This window comes from Mirounga angustirostris, unplaced genomic scaffold (genome assembly GCF_029215605.1).
Source record: "Mirounga angustirostris isolate CCGP_5_RB_7025 unplaced genomic scaffold, mMirAng1.0.hap1 SCAF_13, whole genome shotgun sequence".
Classification (NCBI taxonomy): Eukaryota; Metazoa; Chordata; class Mammalia; order Carnivora; family Phocidae; genus Mirounga; species Mirounga angustirostris.
In genome coordinates, this window is record NW_026991721.1 from 4,935,751 (window position 1) to 4,956,951 (window position 21,201).

The 21,201-nt window shown below is 42.5% G+C and overlaps 1 protein-coding gene across 9 annotated transcripts in view; it reads left to right on the forward strand.

Moving 5' to 3' along the window:
* KMT5B (lysine methyltransferase 5B) overlaps positions 1–21,201 on the forward strand; it is a 55,118-nt gene that overhangs the window by 24,886 nt on the left and 9,031 nt on the right. For 5 of the 9 annotated variants that reach the window (XM_064576073.1, XM_045893131.3, XM_045893127.3 and 2 more), the window contains 9 exons: positions 773–920; positions 5,350–5,418; positions 6,862–6,963; positions 9,688–9,853; positions 10,249–10,358; positions 11,871–12,037; positions 12,327–12,346; positions 12,428–12,564; positions 18,920–19,116. In XM_064576073.1, the coding sequence (XP_064432143.1) occupies positions 773–920; positions 5,350–5,418; positions 6,862–6,963; positions 9,688–9,853; positions 10,249–10,358; positions 11,871–12,037; positions 12,327–12,346; positions 12,428–12,564; positions 18,920–19,116 (1,116 nt within the window). Of the gene's footprint in view, positions 1–772; positions 921–5,349; positions 5,419–5,607; positions 5,692–6,799; positions 6,964–9,687; positions 9,854–10,248; positions 10,359–11,870; positions 12,038–12,326; positions 12,347–12,427; positions 12,565–18,919; positions 19,117–21,201 lie in introns of those variants that run through there. The other 4 variants (XM_064576072.1, XM_064576075.1, XM_045893130.3 and 1 more) reach the window with 4 other exon arrangements.

Consider the following 21,201-nt stretch of genomic DNA (forward strand, 5'->3'; position numbering starts at 1 on the left):
CCTCCACACCTTAATTGTGAGAGGTTTAAGATTATACTGTTTGCATAATTAAAAGACTATCGCTGACCTACATGGCTGAGCACCGATGAAACTTCACCCGGACGAGTGTGGCCTTCCTGTCCTCTCTCTGCGCTGTGTTTCTTCCCCACCAAACCAAATTACTTCAGTTAGGTATCTCCGGCACTCCCCTGTTCTTATCCATTCGTTCAGAATTTGTTTCATACAGGCTGGAAATCGGCCTGTCATTCTCTCTACTTTCCCCGCTTCTGCCACCTAACTCTTCTAGTTGAGTTTCTGAACCCTTTGCCTGCCGGGTGGGGATGGTTCCCATCCACCTGCCCCAAAGCAGGCAGGTGAAGTGATCTCCTCAGGGCTCCTTTTGATCCTTGAGGTCCACCCTTCTGGCACTTAACTGCAGAGCGTTTCTTGTGCTCTACTTGTTTCCTCCCCCCTCCCCCTATCTGTAACGCCTCCTGATGCTGTCTTGCTATGGTAATGAGCATCCACTCATCCCGTTTCTCATCTTCCTCCAAGGGTCTAGTAAGGCATTTGAGCCCAAGATCTCTCACCTAGTCAGACCCTGTTCTTGGGAAACCTGATATCATCTACTAACCAAAATACTCTCCATTACTTACTGTATTTGGCTTTCTGTTTATGCAAAAGGTACTCAGCTCTTAATTAAACAGATTGAAACAAGTAATTTCAATTCTGAATTACTAGAATATAAGTAGTTTTCTATTTGAGTTACTTTTCTTTCTTCTTCTTTTCGTAGGTAATGGTAATTCGGGATTTGAAGGACAGAGTCGATATGTACCATCTTCTGGAATGTCTGCCAAGGAACTCTGTGAGAATGATGATCTGGCGACCAGTTTGGTTCTTGATCCCTATTTAGGTTTTCAAACACACAAAATGAATACTAGGTAATTGTAAGTCTTTATCCTGAAGTGGAGCAGATGATGATGTTGAATTTAAGAAAAGAGATGCTAATTTTACTTTTAGTCAGAATTTAAAATGACATTAAAGGAAAGATCTTTGCTGTAGAATATTTTCTATATGTGAGCCAAGAAAAGCAACAAAAGCTTCCAAGGGTCTTGTCAGTTTTAATTCTGTGCTCTTATTTTATCTTAGGCTGTTTCTATTAAAATATAAAGCTGGAGGAGCATCTCATATTTTATTTTAAATGTTACTGATAATTATCTTAGCTGAAAGAAAAATCTTGTGAAACCTTGAAAATGTATATGATTTTTTTTCTGCTCAAAGTAGGTTACATCAGGGTTGTTTTCATGATTTTATTGTAGACTTTTCTTCTTTTAAATAATTGCAACTGTATATAGAGAATTTGGCCATCATGTTTAACCTTTGAGATTCAGCTAATCATGGGAAGAGTGAGTATTTTTAAAGATGTGCTTCTGTTCAGTACACAGATAAGAGATGCGTAAGTGCTTTATTGAGTATCACATGCCATCTGTATAAAATATGAGACTGAGCGCTGCCCATTGGGCTAAGAAGGCACCTGTATAAAATAGTATTACATTGCTTCTGAAATCTGTTACATTCTCTTAAACATCATCTTTCCCCCAAAAAAGGCCATTAGATAATTTCATAATTGCCACCGGACACTAAGTCAGAACTTCACAACTTTTCTTTACCTCTTAACTTGAGTGGCAAAGGGTTTTCAAGGCTGGTGGAAGAGCGTAACAGCAGGGACTGAGAATGTCGAGCCAGTTCTAGGGCCCTGATCCCTCCTACCTCCCTCACACTTGCACTGGTGTTTGTAGCTCCAGGGCCGGTGACAGCCCTAGAGGGACTTGATCACCAGGTGACTAGTCAGTCACCAATAGTGGGGGGAGGGAAGAATTGGTGAGTAAAGGTGACTAGAGGAAATCTTGTGCCATTTTTTCCCCTTTTAATTCGGTCCCTTGCTAGAATTTAAAACAAGAGACAGTGTGATTCATTTGTATCAATTATATTCTAAATCCAGAAAGAAGTAATTCAGATAAAAATTAGCCTTTTGTATTTTCTTTCTTTTTTTTTTTTTTTTTTAAGATTTTATTTATTTGAATGAGAGAGAGAGGGAATGAGCAGGGGGGAGAGGGAGAGGCAGACTCCCTGCTGAGCAGGGAGCCTGATGTGGGGCTCAACCCCAGGACCCCGGGATCATGACTTGAGCCTAAGGCAGCTGTCTAACCAACTGAGCCACCCAGGCACCCCGAGCCTTTGGTATTTTCATGTGATTTTCTGTCATCATAGACCTTTTCTTGCTATAAAATGAAGTGACAAGTTGATGTGGACTTGAGAACTTATTTAAATAGCTCCCTGCCATCAGAAGGATAGATACCTAAATTTTGTAAGTAGGCAGGTGGATGACTGTTGTCTGGAAAGTCAGCAGGACTGGATGCCCTAGTATCCAATTAAAATCTGGTCTGCATTAAGTCCATTTCCCTTCTTTCCCCAGTGAGGCTAGCACCTGTTCTCCTAGGAGGTCCTGATAATATTTAAGAAATGTGACTCACTTTCACATAATAGTCTTAGAGATACTCAGGGTATTACTGTAAAGGCCCATAATTATGACCTGGAGTCATCAAGCAAGAGGAGAAAGGTCATGTTCATTATGCCTTGTATACTGAGATATGGAAGCATGTAAGCCATCTTAGGAAGCATTGCATCAGAATTACAATAAAATTTTCAGTGGTTTAGGAAAGAATTCCTGTGTATTCGGTCCCCTCTCCCCCAGCCATTCTTTGTTCCAAAAGATGAGCAGTTACCTGTTAGTGGCTCCTGCAATAGGAAATAAGTCATATTTTTAAATAAAAGTCCTCCTTGACAACTGCTTCCCATAATTAGTTTTCATGTGAGTCACTTGGGGAGTCTTGTTCAGTTGTAGGTTCTGATTCAGTAGCTGTGGGCTGGGGCCTGAGATGCTCCATTTCTAACAAGCTGCCAACTATACTTAGAATAGCAAGGTCCTAGGCCATCTGGCCTACTGAGCTTTGTTATGATATAATGAGTGGATAAAAAGTTCCTTATCAGTAGTTTCCTAGCTTCATTTAAAAATGTGCAATCTGGGGCACCCACATGGCATAGTCAGTTGAGTGTCCGACTCTTGGTTTCAGCTCAGGTTGTGATCTCAGGGTCGTGGGATCGAGCCCCGCTTTGGTCTCGGCACTCAGCACGGAATCTGCTTGAGAGTCTCTCCCACTCCCCCCTCCCTTCCATGCTCTCGCATACACGCTCTTGCTCTGTCTCTAACTAAATAAAATCTTTTAAAAAATAAAACATGCAGTCCTAAGATGTAAACTTCAGGGTTACTCCACAAATATTATTAAAATTCAAGACACTACTGTATCCAGATAACCCTAAATTAAAATGCAGGATCCTAAATTGGTTAAACCACATTAAACATTCAGAAGAAAACATCTGTTCGTATTTTTCAGTACAACATGTAATTCTACTCCTGGAGTTCCTAGAGCAGCCATAGGTGGTGGAGATGGTTGTGCTCTGCCCTTTCTAGAGCACCTTGGGCCGCGTGGCTGAGCAGGCAATGCTGCTGTGTCCCCGAGCACTGTCCATCTTTACTAGAGGTGTCATTTCAAAGGCCTTTTTTTTTAAAAAAAAGATTTATTTATTTGAGAGTGCGTGCATGTAGGGTGGGGGGGCAGAGGGGGAGAAGAGAGAGAATCCTCAAGTAGACTCCCCAGTGAGCATGGTACCTGACATGGGGCTCGGTCCCACGACTCTGAGATCATGACCTGAGTCGGACGCTTAACTGACTGAGCCACCCAGGCGCTCCCATTTCAAAGGTCTTTTTTTTTTTTTTTTTTTAAGATTTTATTTATTTATTTCACAGAGAGAGAGAGAGCACAAGTAAGCAGAGTGGCAGGCAGAGGGAGAGGGAAAAGCAGGGTCCCCACCAAGCAGGGAGCCAGACACGGGGCTCAATCCCAGGACCCTGGGATCATGACCCAAGCCGAAGGCAGCCGCTTAACTGACTGAGCCACCCAGGCGCCCCTCAAAGGTCTTTTAACAGGCTTTTGTAAGCTACCATTTGGGAATACACAGAAGTTTTATTAATGAAGCTTGTTAATCTTAGTGAAAGGCGTACGTGTTCATTTAATCTTCGTGAACTTGAAAATAAAACTGTCTTCTAATTCTTCATCTTTTGAGCAAGAATTTATCAGAATGTTGACTTACGTCATTCTCAAAGATAGCATTTTATAGGAAATGAGGAAAATCAGTGGTGCTGCATTAGAATAATTTTGACTGTTTCTTAAATTATTAAGCTTATGGACTTCTCTTTGGGGTATGAAAGACATGACTGGAGCTTGGATCTTCACTGTCCAAGCTGTCTGTCACTTGTAAGAGTGATCTCCTCGTTCCCATGTTTGTACATCTGTAATTTGATTGTCCTTTTTCAGTTTCTCTGTTTTATGCCTTTTCCCCTCCCTCTACTTCTCACGGTGTGCCGTCAGAAACCATGTTCAGATACAGTAGATACTTCACAGCTTAAGAATTTCCCCAGCTCTGTTATGAATGCTTATGTTTTAATCTTGATAAATCCCTACATTTACAAACAAACAAGTTAGAGTTGTAGCATGACTATCTAGAAATGGTATAAAAAAAGTAGTAATTTCAATTTATTGGGGAATATTTCGATTTAGTTGACTTCTGTCCATTATGAAAATGAAATTCTTCCTTTTAACCAGAGAACAGAGTTGCTAGTTATGCCTCTGATTTTTTTTTTAATGTCTCTAATTTTTTAGAAAGCACGTGGACAGGTGATAGTGTAAAGCAGGGGTGGACGCCTTCCATGATGCCCCTTGTTGTAGGCGGCACGACTTGGAGGTTTCCGTCTCCTGGGGAGTGGGGGACGCTGAGCAGGAAATAACACGATGAAAAAATGGGAAGAATCCTCACAGGATTTTTGGAACTTTTCTCTCTTTTTCTAATCCAAATTATACTCGGCTTGTCTCATCCTTCTCCTGTTGTAACCATCTAATTTTAATTTTGCTTATTTATGTATTTGATTTTTCATATCCAGTATGGGGTGTAAATTTATAAATCACTTTAAATGTCACTTTAAAATCAAGCGCTTGATTAGAAAACAAAGACATTTTTAGGCCTTCTAACTTAATGCGATCAAGGGGGAAAGGATGTCGTGTGGGAAAGAGATTTTCGGCATCTTGGCCTTTGTTTATATGCTGAGTCTGCGCACAGCTTCACAAAGCTCTTGAGTGTCACAGCGTTTTAAGGACTTGTGGGACAACTAATATTGTGAGTCTGTTTCGAAGTTATAAATACAACTTATACAAATAGTTTTTATTGTTGTTGTTTGTTTTTGCATTTATATAGCGCCTTTCCTTCGAGGAGCTCAAGGCATTTTTCAAAATCTGACAGTTTTCCTCACAACAACCCTGTGAGGTAGGTAGAGTGCATTACAAACAATAATAAGATACCAGCTAACCTGTTTCAATCTTTATGATGTTCTTTTGTGTTAAGTAATTGGAGGTGTCAGCATAAACACGATTTTTAGAACATTTTGCAAACCTTTTAAAATAGTTTGATCATAGTAATAGCTGTATTTAAAAAAGCACTTGTACTCCATAACAGGGTAATTTTAAGAGAAAGCATTCATCAAAAGATCAGGAGTCACTCCCTGGGATTAGCTGAGCACTGATTGCAGGACTCAGCCAGGTATGTGTCTGGGGATTGTCTCCTTTCAGGTCCAGAAGGAATGAAGAGCTGTGGTTCTAGCATGATTCCTCAGCATCTACCAACTGTCCGTGTGCAGCTGAACTTTCTTCAAAGGGGGAAATGTGTTCACAATGTTGCCTCACCGTCTTCTTATTTTATATCTTAAATATTTGAGCATTTTCTCTCTTTTCCTCTCTCCTTCCCCTGCTCCCTTTTTTCTGTCCCCCTCTTCTTTCCCGCTCCCTCCAGTCAGCTCTTGGGTGTACATGCTAATGGAAGGGCACAGTAGTACACCTAATACAAATCCGCAACTTCCCTTCATTGCCACACTGGTCCCTTGGGTTTGGAAACAGAAAAACCAAATAGCAAGAAAACCTGGGAAGTCAGTCTCTGGAAAGAGTGGGGAACAGGTGTGTGGGAGTGTGAATTCATGTTTCTTTCTGCCCCTTTTAATAATAAATGACTTAAGTGACATATTTTTGTATTTCTTATACCAGCCATTGATCAGAGGTGTGGGAAGAGAACAATGTTTGGTTTATTTGAAGTTGTAAAGTTTGTATTAAGAGAGGGAAGGAGGGACATACTGATTTGGAAATGCCAAATTCCTGTCTCTTGCCTCCCCTGCCACGCTAATTGCCACTTCCCGGATACCAAATTCAAAAGTGTATATTTGTGTCCACCCCTTTCGCAGTCTCTGGCTGGGCTCTGTGCTGTGCTGTGCTCAGTCAAATCCTATTCTGATCATGAAGCACCAGAGGACCCTCAGAGTTGTACACGAGAGAGTAGAACTGGGCACAAGGCCGGGTAATAATAGTCCCTCCGTTAACAGCCCTTACATTAGGCCTTGTTTTCCTCATTTATGGAACAGGAGCATTGTTTCATATAACCTAAATATTCTTCTAGCTTTAAGAACCGTGGTGTGAGGATAGCTTTGTACAGTTTGCATGGTAGGTTTAGAATGATTGTGGTTAAGGAGAGGACAAAGGGTATTTTTCTCCTCAATAGTAGAAAAACACTTCACTGTTTTCCAGGGTCTTCAGTGCCTTTTTGCTCTGGCTCTATTAGTTGTAACAATCTTATGTTATTAAGTAATTTTATCTCCCCGCAGTATCTGTTATAATGGGATTTGACTTGAGCTGTCAGCCAGGTGATTTTGATGTACTTCTGTAGGATTATCGAAAACAACTGTCTCATCCCCTTCCTGTCTGCACCCAGAACCATTTCTTCCTTTGCCTCACTGTCATTTCACGCCTATAGCAGCCAACTGAGACAGTAAGTTCTGACAGTAAATTACATCTTAAGTGAAATAGGGGTTCTTGCCAGTGAGTAGTAGCAAGGGGCAGTTTCGGGGGTTTTGTTTGTGTTCGAAGCAGTAGAAGTCAGGAAAGCAGAAACAAAGGCAGACTATTACTAAATCGCAGGTTGGTTATTTTGTGTTGGTTTTAGCATATAAATTGTTTGGCATCATGAACAAAGAGTAAGCAAAAGTAAGGAGAGCTGACAGGCATTTTCAGAGAGGGAGGAACGTGTTTCAGGAAGTGGAGAGCACACAGAAGGCCTGTCAGGAATAGGCAGCATCCATTCCACGTCTGCAGCTTATTTTTCTGACATGTTCTCAAGAGCTTTAGGTGAATTTAGCCCTGACTTTGGCTTGCTTTCTAATGCATCAAGCCATGTGGTTGTTTTAAAACACATTGTCAACGTTGGTCGATTCCACGTTAAACTTGGAAAGATGGCTTGGCTGTTTCTGTGCTTTGTAGCCACTTAACATCATAGATGAGTCCTCATATTCATTCTATAAGTGAACTGTTGCTTTTCTGTTTCCTCCACAAAGCATGGGTTATCTGTTTCCCACCATTTCACATTCTGTCTTGCTCGAAGAGGAGGTGTGCCTTAGCTGACAGCTGCTGGGGCGTCTTGTCTGTCCTTCCTGTGCAGGGAACTTCATAGTGTAGCATTGCGGCACGGAGGGTTTAGGTTTTCTAAGAAACCCACTCTTGACAAAGTCGCTTGTGGTGGCTACAAGTAAGTAGTTTAGTGTTCTATCTGTGTGGAAGTATGGATGTTTCTACAATTCTGCAGGTGGTTTTTTTAGATCATTTTAACGGTGGTTCTCTGACACCGTATTCTGACAGCTTAGTTAAAGACCTTCTGAATTGTTTAAAGGACTTGCACTCACCTGCCTGTGAGGGCTGGTATGCTAATTGATTGAAATGGAAAATAATGTAGGGCATTGTCCGTTTATTCATATGATCTCTCTAGGATGTGCCTGAAGTCTTTCTCATAGTTCTGCTTACTAGTTGTGAGCAGCTTATTGACACTCTGGCTAGTTAGTTCCTAGCGGAGTCAGCTTGCATTTCTAGAGTGGATATGGGTCCTGTCCAGTAAACAGCATTCCCCCCACTCAGGGGCTCACGTCTTTCCTCTTCCTTGTTCTAGTACTTTCCCCCAATGTTGCTGGCCAAGCTGACTCTCTCAGCCCTTGTTCAACTCTTTGAATCCACCCTCATTAAGATCCTCTGCTTAGACTTCCCCTCACTTTGCCTGCTGCCTTTTGATTCTTTCCTGCCTATGGTAATAATCTGCTTTTTCTTTAGAAAGCTGAAATCACCACTTTCCTCACTGCCCACATCACTGTCAAATCCAAAACCCCTTCTCAAATAGACCTCACACCTCCGTTGGTTTCCATACTTGAAAGTGCTGTGGCATGTGGTTTGTGCCCTGTTAACTTGCAGTAGCATAACGATGCCTTGCTTAACCATTGGATGCATGTATGTGTCTCTTAGTCCCAAAGGGGTTTTCCATTCAAGAGCAGTGGTTGTGTCTTTGCTCATATTTTCCTCCACACCTCCACAGCGCCTAATAAAGAATCTGTGGTGAGATACTGTGGCTTAAAATCTCACTGAAATGTGATGGAGACCTTTATGATAGCTTACCTGGAAAAAAATTCTGCTTGGATACTTCCTTTGCTAGAGTTTGTGCCAGATCTTACTTCCATGTTAGTGTGTTCAGGGTTTGCAAGACGTGCAATTTTAATTGTTGGAGTAAGATGCGGAGTTCAAATATATTTTCTCCTCAGCCACTAATAGTTTTTTCTTCAAAGTTTATTTCAGTAGCAGTCTGGCTCCTTTTTTGTTGCTGGACATTCCAAAAACAAAACAAAAGAACTTTATTTGGGAAAATAAACCAAAGGAAATTGACATGAGAAGAAATTTTGAAATTAAGGTGCAAGTTACACATTTTACTGAGAGAACACAGCTTTAGAATAAGGGGCTTTACAAACAGAAGTCTTTTTTGGACCACGATTGTACAGTATTCTGAAAGCATGGCTGGTTTTATTATAGAAGCCTTTCAGAATTCTACCCCGACAGTTTTTTCTTTGAAATCACCAATTTAGCAGTATCACCGCTAGAGTTGTGCTTTTTGCAAAACTCTTTGCTCTCTGAATGCAGTTATCAAAGATTAATTTGACATGGGTGTTAGAACATCAGGGTGTATTTCGGGACCTCTTGGGATACTAGTTGGTTTGGGATTTTTCTAACTGTGCACATACAGAATGTTGTTTATGGCATGATTTTGTTTGCTTTATCCCTCTGAAGCTCATTGCCTTGCACTCTTCTGGCTTGAATTCTGCATGTTTTAAAAAAAATCTTGTCATTCTAACACTCAATTAGACACATTCTGTTCTAGATCTTTTGTACCATCCAAAGTATATGGCTAGTATGAGCCTGAATCAGACAGCTTTCGTTTGAGTCATCTGGTCATTTATCAGTTCAATGAGGTAATAGTAAAATAAGAATATCAAAGTATAGTTTGAAGAAAGAGAAGTTCTAGTTCCTGGTGATCGCTATTACTTGAGCATAATTCTCAGGATTATTGATGATTATCTTTTGTTAAGTCTGGCTGTTTTTAGTTTATTAATCTCTTATCTCAGGAACTCGCAACAGTGGCCCAGGGATGATAGATAACTAAAGTGAATGTTTTGATTTTGTTCAGATTTCGGCCTATTAAGGGAAGGCAAGAAGAACTAAAGGAAGTCATTGAACGTTTTAAGAAAGATGAACACTTGGAGAAAGCCTTCAAATGTTTGACTTCAGGCGAATGGGCGCGGCATTATTTTCTCAACAAGAACAAAATGCAGGAGAAATTATTCAAGGAACATGTAGGTTTATTGATAAGATTAATACTGTTTTTCTGTTTGGATAAGAGTGGAGAAAACTAAAACTTAAATTTTAGTGAACTTGAAACTTTAAATCAATTTTACATAAAGCTGAGCAATGTGAAGTTCTAATCATACATAAGATCGTTTGTATGACCTTCCAAAGAGAAAACTTTGTCATCTAAAGGTGAAATTTACTGTGAACTTTTAGAGGAACTTGGCCAAGCTTCTAGGTACTCAAATATGTGAAATTTTAAAGTAACAACAGAGTTTGTTACTTAATGATCTTTAATGTTTTATGTTGTTGGTGATGGTTTGCTTTTATAATTCTGAGCAAGTCTAATTGGATAAACAATTCAAAGTTAATATTCTTTTTTTTTTTTTCTTTTCTGTTTTAGGTATTTATTTACTTGCGAATGTTTGCAACTGACAGTGGATTTGAAATACTGCCTTGTAATAGATACTCATCTGAACAAAATGGAGCCAAAATCGTTGCAACGAAAGAGTGGTAACTATTATACTAGTATAACCCGTCATGTCATCTTAGTTAAAGTTCTCTTGTAAATAACTGTGGAAGTGCTAAGAGAGTTGTGGGAAGCAGTGAAGCCAGGCTCACCCTAAAGGAGCCATTGCAGGGCCAGGGACTTGGCCCAGGGACCTGGGTCAGGACAGTGAAATGAGAAATCGGAGTTGAACCAGATCTGTCCCTAAGCCACCGTGCTTTGAGTCTGAGTGCGGCTCGGTGACGAGGCTGCTGGAAGCGTGTGGGCGCCAGGGCTGGAGAACCTGGCTTTGAGAGTTCGTCTCCTGCTGGCCTAGAGGAAGGTGGGCTGTGAAGCCTTAATGATCCTAGGAATTTCACAGGTGGAAATTTTCTTCTGTGTTGCCTGCCTGAATATATACACAGACATAGATGTGCCCATTTAAATAAGGGTAGTGAAGTGGAGCCCAGGTAGGAGGGATGAAAGCCATTCATGAGAGAGAATATTGGATTATATGTTTCCTCTGATGCCTGTTCCTACCTTATCTCTCAGAAGAAGGAACATGTTGCCCCTCTCATAAGCTACCCTCAATACCCTCAGTATTTTTTATAGCAAAAATGTTAGAATCGGGTACCTGAAAATGGGATGGCCAAAGAGCAGCACACCCAGGCCTCTGGGATAGATGTGTGCTTGTGAGCGTACATGGGAATATATCGAGCCTGCTCCCCAGCTCCCCTGGCTCCCTGTGTTGTCGGCGGACGTAGAGCTTTGGGGTCTTGTCTTCTAGGGCTGGGCTGTCCAGTGCGGTGGTTACCAGCCGCTCGTGGCTCAGTGTGAACTGGGAAGTGTTGTCCGTGTGGTTTATGTGCCAGATGCTATGCTAAACTGCAGTCCTCATTAACATTTCTGCTGGAATAGGATTGGGGGTATATTGGGTTAAAACCTATGACTAGAAGTAATTTCGCCTGGTTTTTCCTTTACTTTCTTAATGTGGCTGCTAGAACGCTGAGGATTCCGTGTTTGGCTTCCATTACATTTCTCTTGGATGGTGCTGCTCTAGAGGGTGGCATCCCATTCCTGGGTCCCTGTGACTTTTTCCTCCTGCTTGTCTCTGTCTCCCTTTTTATTTATTTATTTATTTATTTATTTTATTTTTATTTATTTTTTTTTTTAAATTTTATTATGTCTCTGTCTCCTTCATCCACTGTCAGCAAGTTGAATTGAGGGCAGCGGGTATTTGCATCCTTCCTGCCTGCAAAACATGACACTGCGTGCTGCAGGGGATTCAGAGACAGAGGTTAGCGCAGCTTCTGGCCTCTCGTAGCGAAGAGGCAGCTAAGCAGGCAGCCGTGGCTCGAGGCTGTGGGGCTTCCGGGGAGGGCGAGGACATAGCCCGGTGGAGGTCCCAGGGGCTCAGCTGATAGACACACAGCTAGGCTTTCTCAATTCCTGGTATTGATTGGACAGGCTTATTTTATTAAAAGAAGCCTTGTTACTTATAATTACTAGTAATTTTTAACATGACATATTTTAAATAGGAAACGAAATGACAAAATAGAATTACTGGTGGGTTGTATTGCCGAACTTTCAGAAATTGAGGAGAACATGCTACTTAGACACGGAGAAAACGACTTCAGTGTCATGTATTCCACAAGGAAAAACTGTGCTCAGCTCTGGCTTGGCCCCGCCGCCTTTATAAACCATGGTAAGCTGTGCTTCTCGGGCGGGCGCGAGTGGCGGGCAGGACTGCTAAGACTTAGCATGGCCTTGTCAGACCGTCAAACCTCGTCTCCCTTAACAGGAGGTTGGAGATGGAACCTCTTGATCTTTCCCCACCAACTTATTAAATAAATAATCCTGTAGTTGAACTCGAGACCTAAACTTCTATCAAAAGTTGTAAAATTATGTGGAAAGCTTATTTCAGATTTCTGTAATTGTTCGTGTTTCAGATCTTATCTACAGTTAATTGACTTTATCTTTTGGACATTTTTCAGATTGCAGACCTAACTGCAAGGTAAGTGGAGACGTTTTTTTATTTCAAGTGTTTTGTTTCTGCCTCATGTATGAGTTTCTTAATAAGTCGATTGTATTTCAGTTTGTGTCGACTGGTCGAGATACGGCGTGTGTGAAGGCCCTGAGAGACATTGAACCTGGAGAAGAGATTTCTTGTTATTACGGAGACGGGTTTTTTGGAGAAAATAATGAGTTCTGCGAGTGTTACACTTGCGAAAGGTAGAGTATTGAGTAAGGTGGTTGTGGCATGAGCTGAGGTCACTTCCTCCTCATTTGCACGCAGGGGTCGTCCTCTGTGTTCCGTAGCCTTGCACCCGGCGCGGCGTGAGTCAGCAGCCAAAGATGAAGAGCTCTTTAGGGACCTTGGCACCTCAGCCTTTAAAGTCTTACTACCAGCTTATTGTTTTCTGAGTTGGTCAGAATACCAATGTGCCTAAAGAGAGAATGGGAACACACACACACACACACACACACACACACACAGCGCCAGAGTGGGGTTGCCCAAAAAATGGCAACTGACATTCACCACCACAGATAATCATGTAAAAACCCTGAAGTTGTCTTGGGTATTAACAAGCTGTGGCTTCTGGAATTTTTATGGGTTTTGTTTGTTTTAATTTTTTTATTTGAGTGTAGTGGACACACCACAATACGCTAGTTTCAGGTGTACAACATAGTGATTCGGCCTCTCTGTATGTTATGCTATGCTCACCAAGGAATTCTTCTGTTTTGATGTCCATACTTTTCGTAATTCCTAAGTTCTGTCTCTTCCTTAATAAGGTACCTCTTGTGTCCCGTCAGGATTCTGGAGTCCTTGTAGAAATCCCCCAGATCGGACTTAGCGGGACTCCTGGTTTCCACTCACTCGCTGCACTGGTTTCTGCATAGAAGAGCTCCCAGAGGCGGCCTCACCAGGGCGGCCTCACAAGCTTGTCTCGCTGGCGCTGCGGGAAGGCTTCTGTCACGAAGCAGTGCACGTTGGCATAGGGCCATACAGCAGAGCAAACCTGGGTTTGTGGAGTCTGTTTTCCTTACCTTGTGCTGTGCTGGGCGCTTCACTAACCCTGACTCACTCAGTCCCCGCGGCCATCCTGTGAGAGAGAGTACCAGTGATAAGTCCACATTGCAAGGACAGACACGGAAGTGTCTGAACCCGGGGCAGCTGAACTCCAGCGCCCTCGTTCTGCCCACTTCATACTACTTTTGCAAATATGAGCAGGACTGTCCGGTAGTGCTCCTTCTCCCTCTGAAAACACCCAGCCTGTAGCCAGCCAGCCTCGGGGGAGGGAGTGAATGCCCCAGAGGCCCCACTCCCCTTCTTTCCAGGTAGCTGGCAGTATTGTCCCATGTCACGAGAGAGCAGAAGCACGGAGTCATGGTACTACTCCAGCCGCTTCTCTCCCATCATCGGGGTCCTTGCCATAAGGAATGGCAGAAAACCTCTTTCTGGTCGTGCTGAATATTTGTCCCCCTCCCTTTTTGGGGGTGGTGGTGTAAAAAGTTTATCATTTTCTACATAAAAAATGGTTTGAATGTTGGTTAAATCTTAGAACAGCCCACAAAAAGACCTTTAATCCATGAAGTAGTTTAATTATACTTGAATAATGCTTCAAAAATCATTTTCTAGGGAAAGCATATAGTGTAGCACTTAAGTGCCTAAGATCTGGAACTTGCATGAGTTGAAATCCTGTGACTGCACTTCATTATTACCTACGTGATCTTGGGTGACTTAGCTGCTTTTTGTGCCTTAATTACCCCATCTATAAAGTGGAAATAACACTAGAAGCGGTCTCACAGGGTCACTATGAGGATTAAATTTATTATTTCCTGTGAAGCACATAGAACAGTGCACAGCTAATACTCAGATGTTAGCTATCAGGTTATTTTGTGGTTTCTGGTTATTTGCCCATTAGAGTGTAAGCTCCATGAAGGCAGAGATTTTTTTTATCCTTTCACTTACTACTACTATATCCCCAGCATCCAGAACAGCGCCTGGCACTAGTAGGTTCTTCATTAATTAAGTATTTGGTCACTGAACGAATGCATGAACAAACGAACGGGGCAAACAGGATGCTAAATAAGCTTTCAGAGGCTGTCCTGAGAAATGCAGCCACATATTCAGGATTCCGGGCCAAGCCTGAAACAGCTCTTTTACCAGTCTGGAATTGCATATATCAGCCTGTTTCTCAGACACATTAGTTCTCTGTGAGCCTCAGTTTCTCACTGGTCAGATGGGGGTGATCCTGTCTCCTCCACAGGGTTAGTGTGAGGAATGGATAGATACACAAGTAGATCCATTTTTAATGGAAAGGCTTACTCCAAACAGCAGCCACGGCTCTTTTCAGACTATTTGAGCACTTTGATTTAAAGGTTGATTGCAAATATTCTTGAAATTCTTAGGAACACCTAAGAGGGTAAGACTAGTCAAAGGGACTCATTCAGTTATTCATCAGCTATTAATTGAATAACTGACTTAGTTAGGTCTAGTACATGCCGAGTAAACAAGACTAGCACAATGCCAGATGTGAGAGCAGTGCAGGGACATGCACACATGCGCTCTGCCAGGGCTGCAGGATGAGAAGAGGTGGCCCCGTGAAGAAATCAGTGAGCAGAAGGTTTACAAAGGCACTGAGATCGTGGGTGAAGCATCCAGGATGCATTTGATGCACGTTTCTGACTATAACCGTCCTGACAATCACTATCATGAATGTAGTATGTTCATAAGTAAGTGCTGCGGATCTTACTGTAGAAAATGTGAGGAATAAAGTCTAATGAAGGACCAAAAAATATGAAGGATTAGATTATTTTTAAGTTTATATAGAAATATGTCTGATGATAGCCAAGGAAAAATTTCTCAAGTATAGTTAGAGGAGATTTGCATTAACAGATACCAAAAGTAACTAGGAAGCAGTTGCGATCAACATTTGATGCTATTAGCCCAGAATTGGACAAACAGAAAAAAGGACACGAACAGAGGCCTGAAGCAGCGGCGAGTGTGTGTGAGATCTGATATCACATACAGGGAAATGATGATTTGTCTAATGAATGATGTTAGTATCATTCACTGTGCATCTGGAAGAAAACCAAGCTAAGTTCAAGATGGGTTAAAGATTGAAATTTTAAAATACAATGCAAAATTGTTAGAAAAATATTAGTAGAATATCTGTCTAACCTTGGGGTGGTAGAGATGTTTTGAAAGAAGTAAGGTAAAAAACAGTGAATACGAGAATGTTTGAAAGGTCAAAAGTAAAATCAAAGACAATTGATGAACCAAAGGGAAAACAGTACACATGTGGCAGAGTTAATAATCCAAATAACAAAAAGCTCCTAGAAGCTCATAAGGAAAAGACAGACTCCAGAAGAGAAAGGTAAGGAGGATGCCGCACAGAAAATCATGGCCATAAACAAGGCAGTTAAAACAGTAAGCAGGTATTTGTTGTCGCTAATCAAATTGGCAAAATATAAGAGTTATACTCTGTAGTGCTGGTGAGGATGTGGAGAAATGGGCACTCATACGTTGTTAGTCGGGCCATGAATTGTCTGGCAATCATTCAAAATAAGTGCACCCTATTACCCGGCAGTCAGTCTCATATGGGAGAATCTCCCCTGTGGAAATACGAGCAATCGTTAGTAAGGATTTGCTTTCAAGAGCAGTATTACCAGCAGTGTTCCTGGTGGCAAACAAAAACAAAAATAAAAATCCCTGCAAGTTTCACTAACCAACAGTGAGGAATGATTGAATGCATCAGGGAATGTTTATTCAGTGTAAAATGTACAGTTTTCAAAACATATGTTCAGTTTAGATTTATTTGTCTATTGCATAATGATAAAGCTGGTTGCTGAGTATTACCATACATTTTGGTTTTGTTTTTCGTTTTGTTTGCTTTTTTAAAAAGAAGCAACTGCATAGACCAGTGTGCAGACCGTGGCAGAGGGGTGGAGGATGACACACTGGCAGGCACCTCGGGGTTTTGGGGGTGCAGGGTGGCTGACCAGCAACTTTTGCTTTATGGACTTAGATCCTAGGATTGTTTTGCTTGTTGCAGCAAAGCTGGAGCACGTCTTACTTGCATAAGTTAGAAAGAAAAAAATCAGAGAAGTAGAGAAGCAGTTGAGTGGTAGAGTTTTACTTTAAAAAAAAACAAAAACCTCTAATTCCAGAAAAAAATAATTCCACCATGATCATTTGTATTTAAGCATAACTTTTTTTTTTTTTTGAAAGATTTTATTTATTCACTTGAGACACAGAGAGAGAGCATGAGCAGGGAGAGAGGCAGAAGCAGGCTCCCCACTGAGCCAGGAGCCCAGGACAGGGCTCGATCCCAGGACCCTGGGATCATGACCTGAGCCGAAGGTAGATGCTTAACCATCTGAGCCACCCAGGCGCCCCTGTATTTAAGCATAATTTAAATATGGCCCATTTTTCTGGAAGTGAACCAGAAATGTTATAGGTTATGGGGAAAAGGCATGGACTATCTGAAAATACCGTATTACTCTAATTCCTATGAGAAAAAAATCACCTTTGACATCTCTGCATTTTCTTTTTGCACATGTGTCAGTGTGGACTGGAGTGGAACTGCCTGCCTGTCTGGGTCGCAATAACCTGGACGTTTTACCATGATTTCTGACACACTTTCCAAGACCAGAACTGAGGCAGCCACACAATAAGTTTGTTGTGATTTTTCTTTTTTTAAGATTTTCTTTATTTGAGAGCGAGCACAAGCAGAGGGAGAAGGAGAAGCAGACTCCCCACTGAGCAGGGGGCCCGATGTGGGGCTCGATCCCAGGACCTGGGATCATGACCTGAGCTGAAGGCAGACACTTAACCGACTGAGCCACCCAGGCACCCGGTTTGTTGTGATTTTTGCAGAAACGTTCATAAAAATGGAATTCCAGGTCTGTTCTGGAAAGGTGAAGGAAGCAGGAATGCTCACCTTACTTACCAGAGATAGGTTTGGCCATCGGTTTAGGTGTGTGGCCCCTCGCTTTAAGAGGTAAGATGGTAGGAAGAGAGATTGAAAGTTTTGGTGTCCCTTAGCTAAAAGTGGAGCACTCGGATTACTGGTGGGGGTGGGGGGAGTAGTTACTTTGTCTTCATCCACATCCTGAAAGGAGGGGATCACATGGGCTCTTCTGGAGGCCAGTACTGCTCCCAGGCTGGAGGGCGCCTACAGTTTTGCTGTGTGTTCAAAAGCTGCTGTTATACGGCTTTTCCTTAACAAGCTGAGGACAAAAAGGCAAGTCAGTGAAGGCAATTTTGGACAAAGATATTTCTTTTTTTTTTTTTTTTTTTTTTGTTAAAGATTTTATTTATTTACTTGACAGAGACACAGCGAGAGAGAAGCAGGCTCCCGGCTGAGCAGGAAGCCCGATGCGGGGCTCGATCCCAGGACCCTGGGATCGTGACCCGAGCCGAAGGCAGACACTTAACGGCTGAGCCACCAGGCGCCCTGAGATTTCTCATTTTTTTATTGTAGTATGTAGCGCCTTTTTTTTTTTTTTAACCCTCAGTAACTTACTCTCTCAAATTGGGCTGAGTAGAAACTCACCAGTACTCACTGAATAAAGTTAATGTCTGCAAAGTGAGATTCAATAAGGTCGATGAGAGCCTCTTCACGAGCACTTTCACTTCAGAAGAACTTCTATAAAAATGTAAATTATTAGAGTAGGCTACAAACCATTCTTGTCCTGTGAAAAAAGCAAGTCTTTGAATGCCTTTTATTAAGTAACATTGTGTTAATTATGGTCATTCATGTTTATCTTAATAACTTGAAAGAAATTAAACAGTTTTTATTGTTCTAGAAGTCAGATTTTCACTGATGTAGTGTAGCCACCTTACACAGAATTTTAGTTCAGATTTGTTTTGTATCTAACATCGAGTTCTAAGTAATGAATTTATGGAAATTCTCTGGTTTCTTTTTTTAATTCCTTAGTTCTTAATATTCAGCATTGTAGAGGTAAATTGCGTAGAACAGAGCTGGAATATAATTAACAGGTGGGTTATTTAAGCTATAATGTAGACCAGGGCGCCTGGGTGGCTCAGTCGGTTGAGCGACTGCCTTCGGCTCAGGTCATGATCCTGGAGTCCCGGGATCGAGTCCCACATCGGGCTCCCTGCTCAGTGGGGAGTCTGCTTGTCCCTCTGACCCTCTCCCCTCTCATGCTCTCTCTCTCTCTCTCATTCTCTCTCTCAAATAAATAAATGAAATCTTTAAAAAAAAAAAAAAAAGCTATAATGTAGACCTAACTATTGACTAACCAGCTTTGAAATTGAAGAATTAGTTATTTCCACCTACATGTGGACTTCTTCAGGGTCTAGGAGTTTCTCATGGGCAGTTAATAATCAGTTGATAATGGTCGCAATAATTTGTTATTTAAAATCTAGAGGGTTTTTTGCATTAATTTTATATGCAGTTTTAATTCTCTTGCGAGTCCTAGACTTGGCAGATTTCCAGTGATGATTGAGGCCTCATCACTGTGCCTCCTCTGTTCCCCTGAGGTGGCCGTGAGCCCACAGCAACTGACCTTGTAGTGAGTACACTGTCTGTTTAACCTGTGCTGTTTTCTCTTTCAGACGGGGAACCGGTGCTTTTAAATCCAGAGTGGGACTGCCTGCACCTGCTCCTGTTATCAATAGCAAATACGGACTCAGAGAGACAGATAAACGCTTAAATAGGCTTAAAAAGTTAGGTGACAGCAGCAAAAACTCAGACAGTCAATCTGTCAGCTCTAACACTGATGCAGATCCCACTCAGGAAAAAAACAATGCAAGTAAGTAAGGGAGATTGATAAGCATCTCTCTTCTTTTTTTATTATCATTTTTAAGTATTTTCACCCAGTTATCTTGCTAAAGTATGCTTCACTTCAGTAGTTTTGATCTTTTAAATATTGAGAGAAGCTCTGGGACTCATGTGCTTCCGCAGCACTGCAAGGTTCTAGAAACGATCTGAGCACAAAAGCAGTCTGTATCCCGCCTCCAGATTCAGTCCTGTCCTCTAGACTGAACTGTCTGCTTTTCTTGAATTCTGGTAACTGGATATTACATTCTTCATCATGTGTTCCAGGGTCGTCCTGTGTTTGAGAGAAACATTTTCAAGGTATTAGTTTGGCTGTCGTGATGGCGGTAGGTCCTACAGGAAGACGAAGGACTGGGTAGAGGCGTAGAGGCACGTACATGTCCCTGCGCCGAGCCAGTCCGTTAGCACGCGTGATGACAGCCTGGGCAGTTCATAGCTCTGGCCTCAAGGCTTCCACCTTTTTACCGCTTGCTTGCCCTTTTCAAACTGAACTGAGCCCGTTCACCAAACCACCAGTTACCAGACTCAGAGTTGTGATAGAGGAGCATTTCGAAGGTCGCTCCTACTGTGACGTGGTGCATTAGCCACCACTGAAAGCAGCAAGAGAGGTGAAAAGAAGAAGCCAGCATTAAGATACGAGTTGTGCGTGGGGGCAAGACCGTATGGAAACTGGAAACAGAGAGAATGGAGCATAAAGAGGAAAGAAAGCGAAGCAAGCCTAGCCGGGCAAAAGGAAACGCGTCATGTTTGTGGAGCTTTGAAGTCCTGGGACCATGCTCATGGCTGCCGGTTTCTTCTGGGTAACACCAGTTTCCTCTCATTGCCACTAAAGCTGTAGGCTCTTTAGTCTGACTTGTTTCTGACAGGAATAAAGTTTCAAAGTTTTGACTCGGTGATCCCTAGGGACGCCCGTTTCAGCACGCCAGGTGGCCGTAGGTACTTGGCTGAGCCTTCTGAAGTTGGGTTGTTTGAGGCTCCTCTCCCTACCTTCAGACATTTGCAGCCCAGCACGGTGCACCCCTCCCCTGCAGAAAACCCTGGAGAGAAGGGAAGGCCTCTCCCATGATGGTGACTGTCACTGCCGTGAATTCCTGCATCCACCTGCTGCTGGACGGTCAGAGGCCAGGTGCAGCCCCGTAGTAGAAGAGCAGTGCTGTGTTCCTTGTCCAGTCTCTCATGTCCCAAGTGAGCAGAAAGAGCGCAGTTAGCCCGTCATTCACTGTTGACTGTTGGTTCTAATAATAAATGGAACATAATCAACGTTTTGTTTTCGGAGTCTGGTTCCTTGGTGAAACTGGAGACTTGTGAAGCCCGGTTTAGAAATATGTGCATGAAACACTACAGAGCACGGACACGGCCACCACGCTGCCCACACCGGATGGCTCTGACACGGGGGGCATTAACTCCATTCCTACTGTATACATACCGAGTTCAGTACACCATGGAGGCTAAAAGAGCATAATGTGTAGGTAGTTTGTGAGAGTGTACTGACTACTGTGTGACCATCTAGGGAATATTTCTTAGTAAACCAAATACTTAAAGCCTGCTAGTTGTTGGAGAGAGACAAGATGGATGAGACTCAGGCCCGTGCCTCAGGCAGCTTACGCCTTAGTGCCGGGATCCGACAAGTACACAGTTACGCAGCGCAGACTATAAATGCCATTGCTCAGGTTCAGAGCGAACCAGTAATCCCTTTGAGCTGTGGTCTCAGCATCACTGAGCAGACATGCAGCACTTCCCAGTGATGGCTGATGGGAGGGGGCTGACTTTGTTCAAATTACCTTTCTGCAGGATTATGGTTTTGAGGACTTGGAGGGTCGATGGAGCTAACTTTGAGGGCCGTGTGTAGAGTTGACAGATGCGGCTCTGTGCTCTGGAGGAGCGAGAGGCTTCTCACCCGTCCTCTCTGAGACCGCCCTAGACGAGGTCCCCTTCATAGCACTGCTCTTGCAGGCCCCCACAGGTATTCTTTCAGATGGGATTTCTTTTGGTGTCTGTGTCTGGACCATAACCTACCTGTTTGAAAGACTCCTTGAGATCGCAGCTGATAGCAAAGCCA